Source organism: Rhinoderma darwinii, chromosome 5 (assembly GCF_050947455.1).
Source record: "Rhinoderma darwinii isolate aRhiDar2 chromosome 5, aRhiDar2.hap1, whole genome shotgun sequence".
Classification (NCBI taxonomy): domain Eukaryota; kingdom Metazoa; phylum Chordata; class Amphibia; order Anura; family Rhinodermatidae; genus Rhinoderma; species Rhinoderma darwinii.
Window position 1 is genome coordinate 79,165,399 of NC_134691.1, and position 18,991 is coordinate 79,184,389.

At 40.6% G+C, this 18,991-nt stretch overlaps 1 protein-coding gene across 1 annotated transcript in view; it reads right to left on the reverse strand.

Moving 5' to 3' along the window:
* Positions 1-18,991, reverse strand: part of NKAIN3 (sodium/potassium transporting ATPase interacting 3) — a 538,022-nt gene that overhangs the window by 139,462 nt on the left and 379,569 nt on the right. The window contains exon 4 of the mRNA XM_075828311.1: positions 3,306-3,503. Coding sequence (XP_075684426.1) covers positions 3,306-3,503 — 198 coding nt within the window. The remainder of the gene's footprint in view (positions 1-3,305; positions 3,504-18,991) is intronic.

Here is an 18,991-nt window from a genome sequence, read left to right on the forward strand (position 1 = left end):
GTTTGTGTGCTTTTGCCCATATTAATCTTTTCCTTTTATTAGCCAGTCTCAGATATGGCTTTTTCTTTGCCACTCTGCCCTGAAGGCCAGCATCCAGGAGTCGCCTCTTCACTGTAGACGTTGACACTGGCGTTTTGAGGGTACTATTTAATGAAGCTGCCAGTTGAGGACCTGTGAGGCATCTATTTCTCAAACTAGAGACTCTAATGTACTTGTCTTGTTGCTCAGTTGTGCAGCGGGGCCTCCCACTTCTCTTTCTACTCTGGTTAGAGCCTGTTTGTGCTGTCCTCTGAAGGGAGTAGTACACACCTTTGTAGGACATCTTCAGTTTCTTGGCAATTTCTCGCATGGAATAGCTTTCATTTCTAAGAACAAGAATAGACTGTCGAGTTTCACATGAAAGCTCTCTTTTTCTAGCCATTTTGAGAGTTTAATCGAACCTACAAATGTAATGGTCCAGATTCTCAACTAGCTGGACCCGCCCATTGTTCATCGGCGCAGGGGAGTGGCTGATGCATTAGACATCAGCTGCTGATTGGCTGTATAGGTGGCTGACGTCTAATGCAGTAGACTGGCAACAAGCTGTCAGTCTCGTGAGTAGTCTCACACCTTCCTCCTTTGCAGCTGTGAGAGAGAGGAGAGAGGCAGGACATGGGGCAGCTTGGATAAGGGGAGCATACTGTAGGTGCCCTATACTGCTGTCAGTAATTGACAGCAGTATAGGGCAATGGAGTGGCATTTGGCCAGCAAATGGCTTTGCGATTCGGTTGTAATTTTAACAGCCGTCCGAATCCCACCCTCGGGGGAGGAGAAATCACAACCAGTATATGCTTACATGAAGAAAATAGTACTACTTTCTGATACACTTTTTTGATACATTACCAACTCTAGCCGGTATTAATAGTTTACAAATCACTTTAAACAATATTACAGTTGGACTCACAATCTAATTTCCGCATCTCAAAGACACACGTACACTTCCATCAAAGGAAGCCAATGAACCTTTGGTATTTAGAATGTGGGGAAAACTAAAGTAGTTGGAAGAAATCCACACAAACATGCGGAGAACCTAGGATATCAGGGCTACAAGGCAACCATGCTAACCATTGAGCAAGTGAAATTGTCATACAGTGCAGAATGGACACTTCAACTTCTCTGTAATCCTTTACCAGCTGGAGGTCACCCCGAGACCCCACTGAACAGCTCTAACCATAAGGCTACACTATTATATTAATGTAGGAGTTCAATAAACTAATCTTGTGGAAATGTGTAAAGTGTAAATGAATGGGTCACAACAGGACGCAATGGTTTCGGAAGCATTTCTGTATACAGGAGAGTAGCTTGTTCCTGGTTTATGGTGGTGAGTTACAAAACAAGTGGCTGTCCAAATGGTTCCTCCAGGACGACACGTTCTACATTAAACCTGCAACAGGTTTGAACACCTGATTTTTTTCTCTGTATAACTTCCTAAAAAAATCACAGACAGACAAAAAAATGTATGGTCAAATTTAAAAAAACAAAATGAATTATAAATATTATAAGTAATGTATGTCTTTAGCTCCAAATGCTAATGTAACAACACATATTTTTCTTGCAAACACTGAAAAATGTCTCCTAATTCCACAGACTGTCCGTGAATTTACGGACTGTTGTCAACCTTGATATGCGTACGCTGTAGGTAATTTGGTTTTTCTGTGCTGCCCAAAAAAATTTGTCTGTCTTAGGGATCAGTGGCTGCCTGTCCACAAAAACCTTGGTTGAGACTATAAATATTGTTGATCATAAATCATCAGAAGTTTCTTAAGGGTAATTAATCTGCATACTTAAAAGTATAACAGACCATTCAATTTTAAGTTACTCTAATCTTTCATTGTGCCTAAGACATTACAAATCACAGACAAATGAAAACTGATATAATATACATTGCTTATTTCTGCTGTACAGAACCTGAGTTACAGCCTGTATTACAGTCCACAGCTGCATTCACAATTCTACAGGCTTCAGAGCTGAAATCTTCCTACATTCCTTACAGGCTCTAAATCATCCTTGGCTTTCCTACATGTACCTTGCAGTATCTCTGTCTTCTTGCAGCTACTATTTTCATACTGTACTATAAATACCAAGCCATGTTTTCAATCTTTTCTACTCCCCTAAAAATGTTTATATTTTTCTACCACTGTAGCATTAAACTTTGACTTAAAAACCAGTTTGACAATTTTAAATGATGATATAGAATACCATATAAATTGCGAAAGATAAGCGACTGTGCCTAAGGGAATAAAACAACACTTTAAGAATCTGACACTTTTATACAGGGTGGATTTTGTGGAGTCTTGAAGAATGATTGGGATATTTGGTATTACAAATAATAACTTATACAAACCCTGTATATATATATATATATATATATATATATATATATATATATCTCAAAGACACTGTACTCTGAGCAAAAATGCTAATTGATACCTAGGATTTTTGTCTCCATCCTCAGGGACTGCAACTAAAATAATACCATCATTAAACTGATAAACAGCTCAAATTCTACAATTAATTCTACAGTATATTCGGCAGTGCAAATGCTAAGCCAACAAAACATTAATGCATTAAAATGAGTCTTGTGGAAAAGAAAAGCAAGACCTTTTCAGGAGTATTTACTTGTTTTAAAGGAGTTGTCTTAAAGATCAATGAGACTTCTGCTGTCTGCCTTTGATTTCATATGGGGGCAAACAGAGGTTTTTTTTGGTGGTTTCTATACACTGCTCGAATGCTGTATGTACGGATTATTCTAAGGCCTCATGCACACGACCGTGCATTTGCGGCCGTATACTATCCACAATTCCGCAATTTCATATTGTGGTTTCCATGGTCCGTGCATTGCCCAGAGACCGGACCACAAAAAAAATAGGATATGTCATTTTACGGACCGCAACTGATCTCATTGAAGTCAATGCACATCTCACGTGTGCATGGACCGTGATTGCAGACAGATCGCGGATGACACTCCGCTGCCCGTTCGTGCCATAATTAAGGACTGTGCACACAGCTACGGCCGAGTGAATGAGGCCTAAGGGAGAATATCTATGTACATACAGCATGAATGAGCCTGTACAGCTTAGTACTACGTAAAGGAGCTGTAAAGTCTTTGTACACTGCCGTAGAGGTACCATGCACAGGGGTCTGTTGTGTGCATGAGCGCTAATTGTAGTTATCAAATATCCTAAAATCAAGTCAATATTCATTAGTTCACAGTTCATTAAACAGTATATATCTATAGTAGGAATACTGTATAAGAAGTGACTTACGGACAGTAGTATCTGAAAAGCACTGTGAATGACCTCTAGGAACTGAAACTCAATGATGCATCCTGTCACCGAGATGAACGAGTGATCTCCAAGGTTCCTGCTGGCTGGGGCAGGCACTACCCGTCGCACACAGCCTGGCCCGTGTTCTCTCCACCATGAACGATGAATGGAAATGTTAAATGTCATAAGATCTGTCTCCTACAAGAAGAAGTGCAGAGAATTAATACATAGCCCGCGGGATACTGTTTTATCCTAGTAGGGAACCAAAATGTTACGTTAAAACTGAAAAGAACAATGGTTTTATATTTTGCCAAATTATATTTCATAAACCATGTAAGTACACATCGAATTCAACATGTATGCTCACATATGCACTGAAAAATATTCCTAAAATATATAAAGTGTATCCATAGGTATAATGTATGCCAAAAGAGTGTTGTTCTGGCATACATCACGGCATTGGGGGAGGGGCCCTCCTGACACATTGAAGTGCTCTCGTCTCTGCTGAGTCTCAAACTTGGGACCTTCTCTATGGGAGGCTGAAGCACTAGCAGTGAACCACAGACTGTACTGCTATCAATGAGAAGATGGTCTCTTCCTAAATACCCTAAAAGTTTTATTATTCAAAAGCATAAAGCACTGGTATATAGAGATATATGTAAAGAGAGTGTAAGTACATTACAGGTAGAAAAAAAAGATCAAAAGTAAAAGTTACTTTCTTTTAGTAAAGTTAGCGTATTGCAAAACAAATACAATAAATACATTTTTTATTCACTTTATTAAATAATCATCACAAGGCAGATTTTCTTAGTTTCCTGCATAATAAAAATTTATAAAAATTAGACGCTCACTTTTGTGTATTGCAAAATGGCATCAAAGAAAACTACAGCTCATCTCACAAAAAACTAGACATCATACAGCTATGCTGAGAAAGAAAATGGCAGTTAAAGGGTTGAATTATAAACTTTGTGGCATATAGCTGCCTCTCTCCTTCTTGGGCTACATGCACATCCAAATGCAACCGCGGGAAACCGCATTAAATTCGCAGGGAAAAAAAGCACCTGAAGGTTTATAATATAAATGCAGTCACTTTTTCTTTTATAGATGTATTGCTCCATTTGGAAATCAAGGTTAGTGCGTTTTTTGATGCGTTTTTCGGGTGCGGTTTTTATGTGTAAATCGTGGCGTTTTCATGCTGTGTGTTTTGCTGCGATTTTACACTGCACTGGGCAGATAGAATTCGCAAGCGGAAACGCAATATAAATTGACATGATGCAGATTTTAAAATCCGCACTGCAGGTCAATTTACATGCGGGAAAATACCGCAGTATGTACATGAGATTTCCTGGAATCTCATTGTCTATGCTGGAACTGTATTACGCTGCAGTTTTGACGCTCGCAAATACGCAAGGCAAATACACACGTAATACGCATCGTGTGCAATGACCTTAGGGTATGGCCACATGAGATGTTTTCACCTGTTTTTTTTAGTTCCTTGGTAAAAATTACAGGAAAATATATTTATGTCATTTTTACCCCCAAAAAACGAACGAAAAAATTAGGTAAAAACCGTGGCAAAACCATCACATGTGAACATACCCTAAGTGCCCCTGGCGCCATTATTGGTGCAAGGTATACTGGGTGGATAAAAGAAGGGGGCTAACTGTGACTATCGCTCAAGGGGCCTCGTAAATCTGGAGCTGGCCCTGCACAGTGGCGCATTTTGTTATTACTAGCACTCAATTCGTATACCGGTTCATAATGTGTGCCAGCCCTTTCATTTTTCACTAAGTTTGAAGCTCCATGCACTGGCTTCGTGGTGAGCTTGTACTGGCTTTTACTGGTTTATACATACTAACAAATCTGAGCAAGCAGAACTGCAATGTAATGCATGGAGGAGACACAGGGCAACAGCTTGAGCCACTAATAAGTCAGCAGGCCACTATTGGTTCACATTGTGATTGTGCCAAAAGTGTTTACTCATTGATTCTAAAAAAACATATGTCCATCTTGACTGTAACATCACTGCCCTAGAAGTACCCTCTCTAGACGGCATGCCACACATTACATGATTGACCAGAATATCCAGGTCCCAAATACACTCAGGAATATGAAACACCTGGGACAACTGTATAGCGATCAGGATCACAGTACCATGTAGAAAATTGGTTTTAGCTAGTGGTAAAATGAAAGTGATTTTTTTTTTATATTTCTCTGCATGGAGCTCCCACATGACAGGAAAAAATAGGCAATTTGCTTTTTTTTTTTCATTACTAAAACCACAACGTCACATGTTATTTCGATGTGGGTTAAATCAAGCTTTTGAAAAACTCAATTTAAGTTTTTATTAGTAAAGTGAAGCATCAAGTAGGGCCTGCAGCAGCAAAACTTATACAGAAGTTGAGACACATGAGAATATCATAAATTTCCCACATTTATCACTTTTACTCCTGAAATAATATCTAGAAAATGTAAAAGGTTTATAGCAATATTGTTCTTACTGGAAGGATTTTTTTTCTAGTATATTGCAATGACCCGTGTATGAATGTCCCGATTTACTATTACATACCCAGCAGTCTCACTGGCAGCAATAGTTGTACACCCAGCAGTTTTTATACAGCTCTGTACACATACAGTATGTTTCAACAGGCAAAACTTCCCTGCCCAACGGAGCTTACAGTGTAGTATTTGTCATTCCTGCAGCTCAGGGGCAGATTTACTAATAGTCGATCAAAAGTACTAGCGCTATGTAAAAACCGTTATTAAAGTAGTCCCGCTCTAGATCAGCTGAACACTGCCAGTTCAGCTTTAACATTTCTCCTGCAGTGTAAATCTAGTATTATACAGTGTCCATTCAAGTGAAGTATTGATTGCTCCAAGTCTGCCACAGCTAGAGCCACTTATTGCAGCAGATTTCCACTTTGGCTATGACATCAATATGCACCTTGACTTTGAGCCTTGTCTTGGCCATATTTAGTAGAATTGCACATTCATTGCTGACAAATCCACGTTTAAAAATATATGCCACGTGTGAGTTACAAATTAGGCACAAGCTCCAACCTGTTGTCCATTTTATTTTCAGATGTTGATAAATATTTCACACAGCTGTGAGATCTGTGACTCCAGGATGCTGCTGTATTCACTAGCTCTCATGTATCAGCACACCTTTAGCCCTGTATTGCTTTATTCCTCTATAGCCCATGAGGACTCTCTTCTCCATTGTGCTGACAGACACTGGTGCTAATGAGTGTGTGATTTGCCCTCTCCCTCCCCTGCACAGTCTCTCTTCACACAGATACATAGTCTATGGGATTCCCTTTTTTGCTTGCCCTTTAAAGGAAGATAGCCATCACTTTCATCCAGTTTCATATGATAGATAAATTAAATAAAAGGACTTTTTCTAAACATCTTTATTTTTTCAGTGTAGCCATCTCCTGTTATACTGCTATCCTTTCTTTTTCATCCTGGGTCCCCCTCTTTGTTTGTAACTCATTTCCTATGGTTACTGCTACCACTGTGGTCCAGCAGCGGTCGACGATTCCTGTAGAGGATAGCTGGGATCTCTGGAGCGCGCCGCCTGGTGAATGTGCGCTAACTCCCAACCCGGCCACCTCTCTGCAGTTCCATAGAGCTGTTTGGACGGCACCAGGGCAGTACCAGTTGTGGAGCCATTGAATAGACTTGCTGACCGCCGATGCTGCAATGGGGATAGTATATAGCCGCATCAGGAGCGGGCACGTTCAGGCCAGTGGCTGCTGACCTGAACTGTCAATCAAAATGATGAACCCCCTCCATCCACAAACAGAGGAGCAAAACAGGAAGATGAAGTCAGCGAAGGCCAGGAGACCAAGGTAAACATGGAGATGAGAATACCCCTCTAGTATATATATGTTTTTTTTCAACACCCTGTAGAGGGCTACAGGGATCCATCAGGAAACTTCATATTCCCCTTAAATGGGTTGTCATAAACTCCTGTCCCTATCTAATTTTAGGGAATATGGATGCAAAAGAAGGGGGTGCCCCCAATTAGGACCCCCACAATGAGCCAGAACGGAGAGCATTTCCCGCTTTGGCGTACCTAGCTGGTTCATGTATTACATGGACAACTAATAATTTGAAGGGCCAACCATGTAATGCTGTTAGCCCTAAAATAAGATACAGCTTCCCTAGTCAATAGCAGTTGATCACGAGACTTAGAGAAGTCGGACCTGCAGCGTTCAGTGGATTGCCACGTTGGCTTCCATTTGAAAAGGAGTTGGCTTAAAGGCTACGTACACCTTCGGAAGTTTTTTTTTTTTTTTAAATAAAAATGTCAGTCAGTGTGTTTGGTGCAACTTTCAAATTAGATTTTTATTAAAAAATATTTTTACTTTTTGAGATACAGAGGCTCTGTATCCTGTATACAGAGCTGCTGTATAGTTCGTTATGACATGAAACCGTCAGGTCCGCGGGACTGTCATGTTCAGTGTGTCAGCGGTCCTGCCAGTCTCTGACATACATAATCCACCTGTAATCTACCACATCTAAGTTATGAACTTAGAAATGATCGGTAACAGGTGAATCCTGCGTGTCAGAGATAGGCAGGACCGCTGACACTTAACATGACAGTCCCGCGGACCTGACGGTTTCATGTCAAGCAGCTCTGTATACAGGATACAGAGCCGCTGTATCTCAAAAAGTAAAAATATCTTTTGGAGAGAGAAAAACAGAAGTTGGATCCAGCGCTGATGGATATAAAAAGGAAACTTTTTCCAAGTTTTATTGAAAGTTGTAAAAGTAGAAAACAGCAAGGTATTTTCCTCCGTACAAGGGGTGATCAGGAAATTATGCCAAAATCATGCCATGATGTATATGTATATATATATATATATATATATATATATATATATATATATATATATATATATATATAGTGTCTGTGTGATTGGTGCAACTTTCAAATTAGTTTTTATTAAAAAGTATTTTTACTTTTTAAAAATCACTTTCGAAGATTTACATAGCCTTTAATGAGACAACTCCTTTAATTTTCAAATTTCATAATCTTTTAGCATTATTATTGTCATTACAAATAAATTATTTTATATTAAAGGCATCAAATTAAAGTGTCCACTCCATATACTTGACCTCTAATGTCTGACTTAACAGAACAGCATCACTAGTATTCTGTCTGCTACTAAAAGCTTAGCCACAAATCAATATCTGTATACATCAAAATCAATCTGGGGCTAGAACCAGAGCTTGCCTCCCCTTTAACTTCTTGGAAACCTCTGTGTAGGACTGTAAGATGCCATCAAGAAATCTATTACCACATGAATTTATTATCATTTACAGGAATGTATCTCCAAGAAATCTGCACGAAAATTAATGGGAAATTGCTACAAAGCATCTCATAGGGTGGAATGTCAGTTACGAAGCATCATAAGTAATACTGAGAGGCTATAACCTCTGATTATCGTTCACACTTAATAGAGATATGTCATTGTGTGAAATGCTGGTCACCGACAACTTTCTAGAAACTGAACAACACTGAAACTCATTATAACACTAGTCCTATTTTCATTTATTTTCTTATATTAAAATATGTATAATTCCTAATGAGTGAGCCCCCCTAGTGAACCCTTTCAGACCCTCTAAAATAAGACTGACAGACTGGGATTTACCTGGATCCAGACTAGGACTGAAGCCGCTATGGCAAAATTCTGATTCCCCACAGAAATAAAGGTCCTGCTGGGGCACTCCGAGTGATAATAAACTTTCTTAACCCCTTCCCGCCGCAGCCATTTTTCAGATTTTCTATTTCAATTTCTCCTCCCCACCTTCCAAAAGCCATAACTTTTTAATTTTTCCATCGATATACTGTACTTGTATAGCGTCTGTGTGATATTTACAGCAAGATTACGATGTAACCTGTCATTTAAAACGAGATTACGCTTGCTTTGCTGTAAATATCACACAGACGCTACAGAAATGTCAGGATTCTGAATAGACATCACGTCCTGGCTGGTGGTAATGTATATTCACTGTCAGGACACTTGAGTAACGTTATAGTGTGTTTATGTGGCTGCACATAGTGATGTAATAACATCACTATGTGCTGTGTAAATGAATGGGGAGAAGTGTATGACGCTGATTGGTCACTGATTGGTCAGCGTCATACACTTCTCTCCACAACGCCCACTTGGTCAAAAAGTAAAACACACCAAGTTGTCCATTAAGAAACTCATTAGCATAAAGCTAAAATAGGTCATAACTCCGTCAAAAATGATAATTTTTCGAAATAAAAAACACTGCTGTAATCTACATTACAGCGCCAATCACATTATGTAGAAGATAGGCCACTTATAATGTGGTGATAGAGCCTCTTTAAAGGGAACATGTCCCCAGCATTTCACATATTAAACCAGCAATACCTGGTGGAAGTGGGTAAAAAAATTATATTTATGTAACTTATAATTATCTTCTAAGTAGTCCCTGTACCTTTAGTACTACATTTTTTAACATATCTTCATTTCTCAAGCTTTACAGAGTTTACTCCGCCTCCTTGCTTTTGATTGGCAGTTCCTCGCCTCCCCCAGCACACACAAAATCATGTGCTTGCGCATCGATGTCCGGTTCTGGTGTGTGCGCACAATGGGACACCATAGCGACAAAGGCGTAGTAACTAGATTTGAGCCCCAGATGAAGCAGGGAAGGGCATCGGACCATACATGATGGGCGCTTGCGCGCTATCTCAGACAAGATTTTGGCATTCAGGGCGGGCCATTTTCCATCAGTGGGCGGGCATAAGAAGAGGAAAGAATGAGACTGCCGGATTATTACCATAAAAGGTGCAAAATATTTGCAGACAGTTATTTACGGTTGGAGGAGTATAGGAGAGGGGATAATGCCAATGAATTCTTAACAGAAGCGGCCAGCGAGGGGTGAGTAAAGTTCAATAGGAGAAAAGCTGGTGACAGGTTCCCTTTAACAGAGACATGTATGAGGTTTCCTCAGATGTCCTTTGCCTTTCCCACATGTACTCCCATAAGGACATTTTGATTCCCACTGATGGATGGAGTCTGCTTTGTTCTCTTTTATTATTTGTGACTATTTATTAAATGTTCCTCTTCTGTTTTAGAGGATTTTTATAGGTGCTTTAAAGTGGAGTATTCAAGGCACTAACTGAGAACTTATTCTAATGTAATGATACTTTCAGACTGTGCTGACTAAAGACACATGTAAAGGGAAACCCCAAACAAAAGTAATGTTTTCTATGTATTCCATTAAGACACTCCATGTGTGAGTCTCTTACCTGTTCTTTTTTTTTACAGCTTCTATCACTACATATCAGCAATAGTCTGAATCAGACTTCGGTTATATGCTTTGTTTGACTTGAGTCTATGGGGATCTGTGTGACACTCATACAGGCACCAGAACTTCTTGTATAATTAAATTGCATGGACTATTCCACTGAAGTTCTCCACAGGGGAGACACAAACTCCTATGATAGTTACTGCTTATGATTAGACAGACACCTGTCACACAGCTATAATGAAGAAAATGAAAGCTTAGCCTCCCGGGCTCTATACTTATAATCTCATCTTATTTAGGAGAATATAGAGGGAAGGATAATCACACTATCCTCCCCAACAGGCAGAGATGGTACTGGCCTTAGCTGCTCATGTGATGCTGTTCTGAGGCATCTAGAGAAATCAAGTAAAATCTAAAATTCAAGATGGTGTCTGATCAGAAGCAGACCGGTGGCCGGACTGCAGTGAATTGAGTACAATATACATAAAAAGTCCAGAGCTGGATAAACAATAAAGTGGAAGGTGCAGTGATGGAAAGTTGTCCTGAAGGTTTTCTTTAAAGGGAAACTTTTCCATTGTAATTATTAATTATTTATTACCTAATGAATAATTTGAATACAATTTATACTATATGTTTAAGCTATTGACTAGGAAGAGGAAGTGGTATACAGCAGGTAGCAGTTGACACGTAAGAGCTCTTTATTCCTGTGTGACGAGTGCCACGTTGGGTACATGGACCCACTAGGCTGTACCGCCTTGGCGGTATGGCAGCTGGCCAACAGGATGCAGGTCACAGTCTATAATTCGTATAATGTACCTGTGGCAGCTCGGACAGTAGCAAGACAGGCTCGGCTGGGACTGGGCAGCAGGCAGACGTTAGGCGTGGTGTAGCAGGACAGGCATGGTATACAGCACAGCATGACTTCAGCTCAACACTGCACTTGACCAGGATAGCACGGAACACGGGTACAGGAACGGGGAACACTGGGAACTGGAAAACACTAGGAAACCATTTGCTTAGACAAACTTTGGGTACGACAACAACGCTCAGGCATGAGAGGAAGGGGCTGAGCCCTTCTTATAGTCCAGGGTGCTCGTGGGCTAATTTTGACGTTAACTCAGGTGCGCATGCTGGCCCTTTAAGAGCGGGAACGAGTGTGCGCGCGCACCCTACAGGACCCAGCGGAGGTAAGCGGAAGTGAGCGCTGGCGTCTCCTGAGGAGAAGACTGGGGCCAGTGCTCGCAGACCCATGGCTGCGGCCGTCAGGAGGTGAGTGAGCCTGACGCCTGCGGCCATGGACATGACAACCAGTCTAGTCACCTGTCAGTCTGCAGGATTTCTTAGGGGAAGTTGGTCTCTAATATCTGCTAGAGACTGGAGAGCAAGGCAATTTTTTTATGTATTTCTCCACTGTGGAAATAGACACATAGGTTGGGTAACGTTGGCAGAAGACATCTTGTGATTCTGTCTAATGTGTTTCTTTAAAGTGCATTGGTCACATAGTATATACTATATTACATTAGAATCAGTGTATTATTAGGGCCTCATTCACATATTGCAGATTTGATCAGTATTTGACATCAGTATTTTGAAGTCAAGACCAGGAGAAACATAGGAGAAGCCAAGACCAAGACCAGGAGAAACATAGGAGAAGCCAAGACCAAGACCAGGAGAAACATAGGAGAAGCCAAGACCAAGACCAGGAGAATCCTAAACACAGGAGAAATATAACGGAGTTATATAAATATAAATATTTATATTTCTTCTCTTTTTTTATATCCACTCCTGATTTTGGCTCACAAATACTGAGCAAGTCTGTAATGTGTGAATAAGGTCATCAGATACATATCTCTTGCCTACGTCTTCTTTCTGATTCACCTATTTTTACATCTAACCAAATATCACATCATTCTGAGTATATTTGTTATTCTAAGTTTCAGCCTTTCTTGTTCATCTTTCCCTGGATATATGTCTAGCTTATTTGTCATTCCTGTCATTCTCACTAGGCACCTGCTGTGCTTGCACGGAAAAGCAGCATGAGTTCTCCTAATAGTTACGTGTGCAAGTTATATTGTCATCAGTTACTGTAGACATTGACAAACAGCCGGTTCTGTCATGACATTAAAGGTCATACTATTTCTTTCCCACTTTTTTTTCTATCTATCTATCTATCTATCTATCTATCTATCTATCTATCTATCTATCTATCTATCTATCTATCTATCTATCTATCTATCTAATCTATCTATCTATCTATCTATCTATCTATCTATCGATCTGTCCCATCTTTTTATCTATCCTTTTTTTTAAATCTATGATTAAAGTACGTGCTCATGACTGTTGACATAGATAACATAATTTTTTTTTCTTACAACACAATAACAAGTCCTATAATATTACCATTATTTTTAACCCCTTTCCCAACATTTATCATACGGATACATCATGGAAAGCCAGTGCTTCCCGCAAATTGCCGTATCCATTCGACAAATAGATGGCACAGGCCCGAAAGCTGAGTCCGTGCCATCATCACTGAGTGTCAGCTGTATGTTACAGCTGACACCCTGCTGTAATGGAGGGACCGAAGTTAGCTCTAATACCCGACATTAACCCCTTAAATGCAGCAGTCAAAAGCGACCGCTGCATTTAAGGTGTTTGCAGATAACCACAGTGATGAAATTCTTGAAAATGTGAGAAATTTCTAAGCCTTGTCACGTCGTGAAATCACTGGGGTGCCGATGGCTGGAAATGCAACCGGAGGCCTAACACTGGCCTCCTGGTCTACCTAGTATGGAAGCCTCCTAGGCCCCACCCAGAGGCGGGCCTAAAATGCTTCCTGTGCCGATGGCAAGATGACGTGAGCGCAAGATCAGCGGCGGTTGTCAGTTGTATGTTAAGGCTGACACCCTGCTGTAATGACAGGGACTGGAGCTAGCTCCGATTCCTGCCATTAACCCCTTAGAGGCAGTGATCAAAAGTGATCGCTGTATCTTAGTGGTTTGTAGCATATCGGCAGCCCTGCGATGCGATCTGCTATGGCAACAGGAGGCCTAACAATGACCTCCTAGTCTGCCATTAAGGAAGCCGATTAGGCCCTGCCCGGAGGTGGAGCCTATTTGGCTTGCTGTCAGTGAATGACTGACAGTTCTAATGGATTGCACTATATAGGTAGTACAATGTATTAGAACATAAATCAGACAATTAGACCTTCAAGTCCCCTAGAGGGACTAAAAAAAAGTGTAAAAAAGGGTAATAAACATAAAAAAAAAAAATAAAAGTTTAAAGTAATAAAATAAAACACAATCACCCTTTTTCCCTTTTCAAGTCCTTTATTATACATTTTTTCTAATAAACCATACATATTTGGTATCGCCGCGTCCGTAACAGCCTGAAGTATAAAAATATTATATTATTTATCCCGCGTGGTAAACGCCGTAAAAAAAACCTTGAAAACAATGCCAGAATTATTGTTTTTTGGTCACTTTGCCTTCTACAAACTGGAATAAAAAGTGATCAAAAGTCGCATGTATCCAAAAGTGGTACCTATAAAAACTATAGCTCGTCTTGCAAAAAACAAGCCCTCATACAGCTCCATCAATGTAAAAATAAAAAAAGTTATGGTTCTCACAACATGGCAACAGAAAAAATACATTCTTCTTACAAAACAAATTTTATTGTGCAAAAAGTTGTAAAACATCAAAAAAGTGCTATAAATTTAGTATCACCGCAATCGGACTGACCCGCAGAATAAAGTTAAGATGTAATTTATAATGCATGGTGAACATTGTATAAAAAAAAAACTAAAAAACGATGCCTGAATTGCTGTTTCTTTGTCACCTTGCCTCCCAAAAAATAGGATAAAAAGTGATCAAAAAAATCGCATGTACTCCAAAATGGTACCAATAATAACTACAGCTCGACCCACAAAAAAAAACAGCCCTCATGTCACTATGTCTATGAAAAAATAATATAAGTTAAGGCTTCCATAAGTCAGGAAAGAAAAAATATGCAGTTGTGCAGACCTGAGGCGAACATTTCTTTTGCTTCAAGAGACGATTTATCAAGGTCATAAAATTAGGGAATCAGGAAGGGGAGGGCCAAAACATATCTGCTGGAAGTGAGGGCATCCGTATTATACCAGGACAACACTTCCCAGCAAAATTCCCCAAACGGCAAAGGTGCGGAGTGTGGACAAAAGGGGGAGAAGAAAGGACACCACTTATCAGTGCGACACAAATATCTATGAATTATTTTATTGGTTTTTTTTACACATTATTATACCCTCTTATTATGCCCCTGATATACCCTGCCGCGATTACATATGCACCCACATTATAAACTGAAAAAACAGTAAAACAGCAAAAAAACTACTACCAAACAAAATCAACGCTTCAAAATCCAAATGGTGCTCCCTTCTGAGCCCTACAGCGTGCCCAAACAGCAGTTTACTTCCACATATATGGCATCGCCATACCCGGGAGAACCCTTTTAAGAATTTTTTTGTGAGGTGGCTCCAGTGGAACAAGCTGGGCACGACATATTTGCCAATGAAACGGCATATCTAGGGACATATTGCAATTTTTACTTTGCAACATCCGCAGTGCAATAATTTATGGAAAATACTTGTGGGGTCAAAATTCTTACTACACCCTTTAATAAATGCCTTGAGGGGTGTCATTTTCAAAATGGGCTATAGACAAGAAGAGAAAAAAACAAAAAACACCCGGCGCACATCGTGCATCATCTCTTGTTTAAAGTGACAAAGGGTCGGGGGTAAGCGGTTGTGCTTACCTTGTGGTGTTGTGCTAGGAGCACAACACCCAGAAGTGCCTGTATGGTCTCAAAGGACTGCAGCTGGTAAATCCGTGCACGGGCTGTCAGGGCTCCCTCAGTAGATCGAGATAAATGGAGAAAAAAGTGGATAAAATTCTCCAGCGCTGTCCAATTGTTGTGGAATTGAAGGATTCAATCCAAGGCAAGAAGTTTAAATAAGATATATGTTTAATGGATAAGAATGCTACGCGTTACGAGATCGGACCGAACTCTTCATACAGATGTATGTTTTTTTGCCTGATGAAGAGATCGGTCCGATCTCGTAACGCGTAGCATTCTTATCCATTAAACATATATCTTATTTAAACTTCTTGCCTTGGATTGAATCCTTCAATTCCACAACAATTGGACAGCGCTGGAGAATATTCTCCACTTTTTTCTCCATTTATCTCGATTTTCAAAATGGGGTCACTTCTAATATTATTTAACTTTAGAGCCCTGCAATTGTGAACCAATACTTAGTAAGTCGCCAAATTAGGCCTCAACTTCGCATGGTACTCTTTTACTCCTGAGCCCTGTCGAATGTCCAGGCAAAAGATTAGGGCCACATGTAGGGTGTTTCTGAAACCGGGATACACAGCATAATAATTAGAGAGCTGTCTTTTCATGGTGGCACAAGCTGGGCACCACATATTGACATATCTATGGAAAAATTGCAATTTTCACTCTGCAACATTGAGTGCACACTAATTTATGGAAAACACCTGTGGGCTAACATGCTCACTACATCCCTGGATGATTACATTCAGGGGTGTAGTTTCCAAAATGAGGTAACTTCTGTGGGGTTTCCACTGTTTTGGTCCCACAGGGGCTTTGCAAATGCGACATAGCACCCAGAAACCAATATAGAAAAATTTTCATTTCAAAAGCCAATTGGCGCTCCTTCCCTTCTGAGCCCTGCCGTGTGCCCAAACAGCAGTTTATTATCACATATGGGGTATTGCCGTACTCGGGAGAAATTTCTTTACAAATGTTGGGGCGCTTCTTCTATTTTATTTGTTGAGAAAATGAAAAATTTTGAGCTAAAACTACGTCTTCTCAGAAAAAAAAAATTATATTCACTGCCCAATTCTAATAAAATCTATGAAACACCTGTATGGTCAAAATGCTCACAACATCCCTAAATGAATTCCTCAAGGGGTGTAATTTTCAAAATTGATTCACTTCTGGAGGGTTTCCACTCCTGTGGTCCTACAGGGGCTTTGCAAAAGCAACATGGTGCTAAGAAACCAATCCTGCAAAATCTGTGCTCCAAAAGCCAAATGGCGCTCCTTCTCTTCTGAGCCCTACCGTGTGCCTAAACAGAAGTTTTTGACCACATATGGAGTATTTAGGTACTCTGCAGAAGTTGCTTTACAAATGTTGGGGCGCTTTTTCATCTTTATTCCTTGTGGAAATTATTACATCTTATTTGAAAAAATATACATTTTTCAATTTTCATGAAAACCCACTAGGTGCTCCTTTCATTCTTAGGCCTGTGCTTCAGTCCACTAGCACACTAGGGCAACGTGTGGGATATTTCTAAATACTTCAGAATCTGGGCAATAAATATTGAGTTGCAATTCTCTGGTAAAACCTTCTGTGCTACAAAAAATATGGATTAAAACAGATTTTCTGCAAAAAAAATTACATTTGTAAAGTTCACTTCTACTTTGCTTTAATTCTTGTGAAACGCCTAAAATGTTAAGAAGCTTTGTAAATGATGTTTTGAATACTTTGAGGGGTGCCGTTTTTAAAATGGGGTGGTTTATGGAGACTGTAATATATAAGGCCCTCAAAACCACTTCACAACTAAACTGGTCCCTGCAAAAATAGCCTTTTGAAATTTTCTTGAAAATTTGAGAAATTTCTAAGCCTTGTAACATCCTAGAAAAATAAAAGGATGTTCAAAAAACGATGCCAATCTAAAGTAGACATATGAGAAATATGAATTAGCAACTATTTTGTGTGGAATAACTACCTGCCTTACAAGCAGATACATTTTAACTTTTAAAAATACAAATTTTTGCAATTTTTCGCTAAATTTTGGTGTTTTTCAAAATTAAATACTGAATGCATCAACCAAATTTTACCAGTAACATAAAGTCCAATGTTTCACGAGAAATCAAACTCAGAATCGTTTGAATAGGTAAAAGTGCAAAGTGAGAAATGTCAGATTTGAAAAATAAGGCTCTGTCAGGAAGGTCAAAAGTGGCTGCAGTGGGAAGGGGTTAAAACATTTACCCTTAGTAAACCTACTTGTATATTAGAGAATTGCATATACTTTTATTATCAGACTTGCTCAATTTTTGAGTAGGAGTATTCTGAAAATGCTGAGTTCACACTTTTCCGTGCCTATCTGCGGTTTGAATCTTTGTACGACGGTAGTTTCATTATGCAGAAGAAAACATTGACTGCAACATATCTTGATGGTGTAACAAGACATCCACATGGAAGATCAGACTGCATGTAAAGGACCTGCCAGGCACAGCTTCGGGGTTAACTCCCATAGTTAATCAGTCTGCACCTGAATCTACGTCTCTGAGACTGACTCCATCTTCCACCACTCAGGATGGCAGGCTTAGGAGTGGGAGAGCCTATCGCAGCCTGGCCAGACGGAGCTAGCTCCCGCCCTCTGTCTATTTATACCTGCCTTTCCTGTTCCTCCTTTGCTTGTGATTCTTCTCGTGTGGTTTCCTGGCCCAGCTACAGCTCCTATCTATTTGATCCTGCTCCATACTGACCCTGGCTTACTGACTACTCTCCTGCTCTGCGTTTGGTACCTCATGCTCTCCTGGTTTGACTTGGCTCGTTCACCACTCTGGTTGCTCACGGTGTTGCCGTGGGCAACTGCCCCTTTCCCTTTGCTTTGTATTCCCTTGTATATTTGTCTCGTGCACTTACTGAGCGTAGGGACCGCCGCCCAGTTGTACCCCGTCGCCTAGGGCGGGTCGTTGCAAGTAGGCAGGGACAGTGTGGTGGGTAGATTAGGGCTCACTTGTCCGTTTCCCTACCCCCGTCGTTACATCATCACAAGCCCATACCTAGTCTACCCTGGTCCCTGACACCACTATGGACCCCCTTGAGACCCTGGCTCAGCAAATGCAGGGTCTCTCCCTACAGGTCCAGGCCCTGGCTCAGAGGGTCAACCAGCCTGATGCTACCTTGGTAGTTCCCCTCACCTCACCTCTTGAACCCCACCTCAAGTTGCCCGACCGGTTCTCAGGGGACCGGAGGGCTTTTCTCTCCTTTCGGGAGAGTTGTAGGCTTTACTTTCGCTTAAAGCCTCATTCCTCAGGTTCTGAGAGCCAGCGGGTGGGTATAATTATGTCCCGGCTCCAGGAAGGGCCCCAAGAGTGGGCCTTCTCCTTGGCTCCTGACGCCCCTGAACTTTCCTCCGTTGATCGTTTCTTTTCTGCTCTCTGACTCATTTATGACGAGACTGACAGGACTGCCTTTGCCGAGAGTCAGCTTGTGACCTTACGTCAGGGTAAGAGACCTGTTGAGGAGTATTGTTCTGTTTTTAGGAGGTTGTGCGTAGCTTCTCGGTGGAATGACCCTGCCTTAAGGTGCCAGTTTAGGTT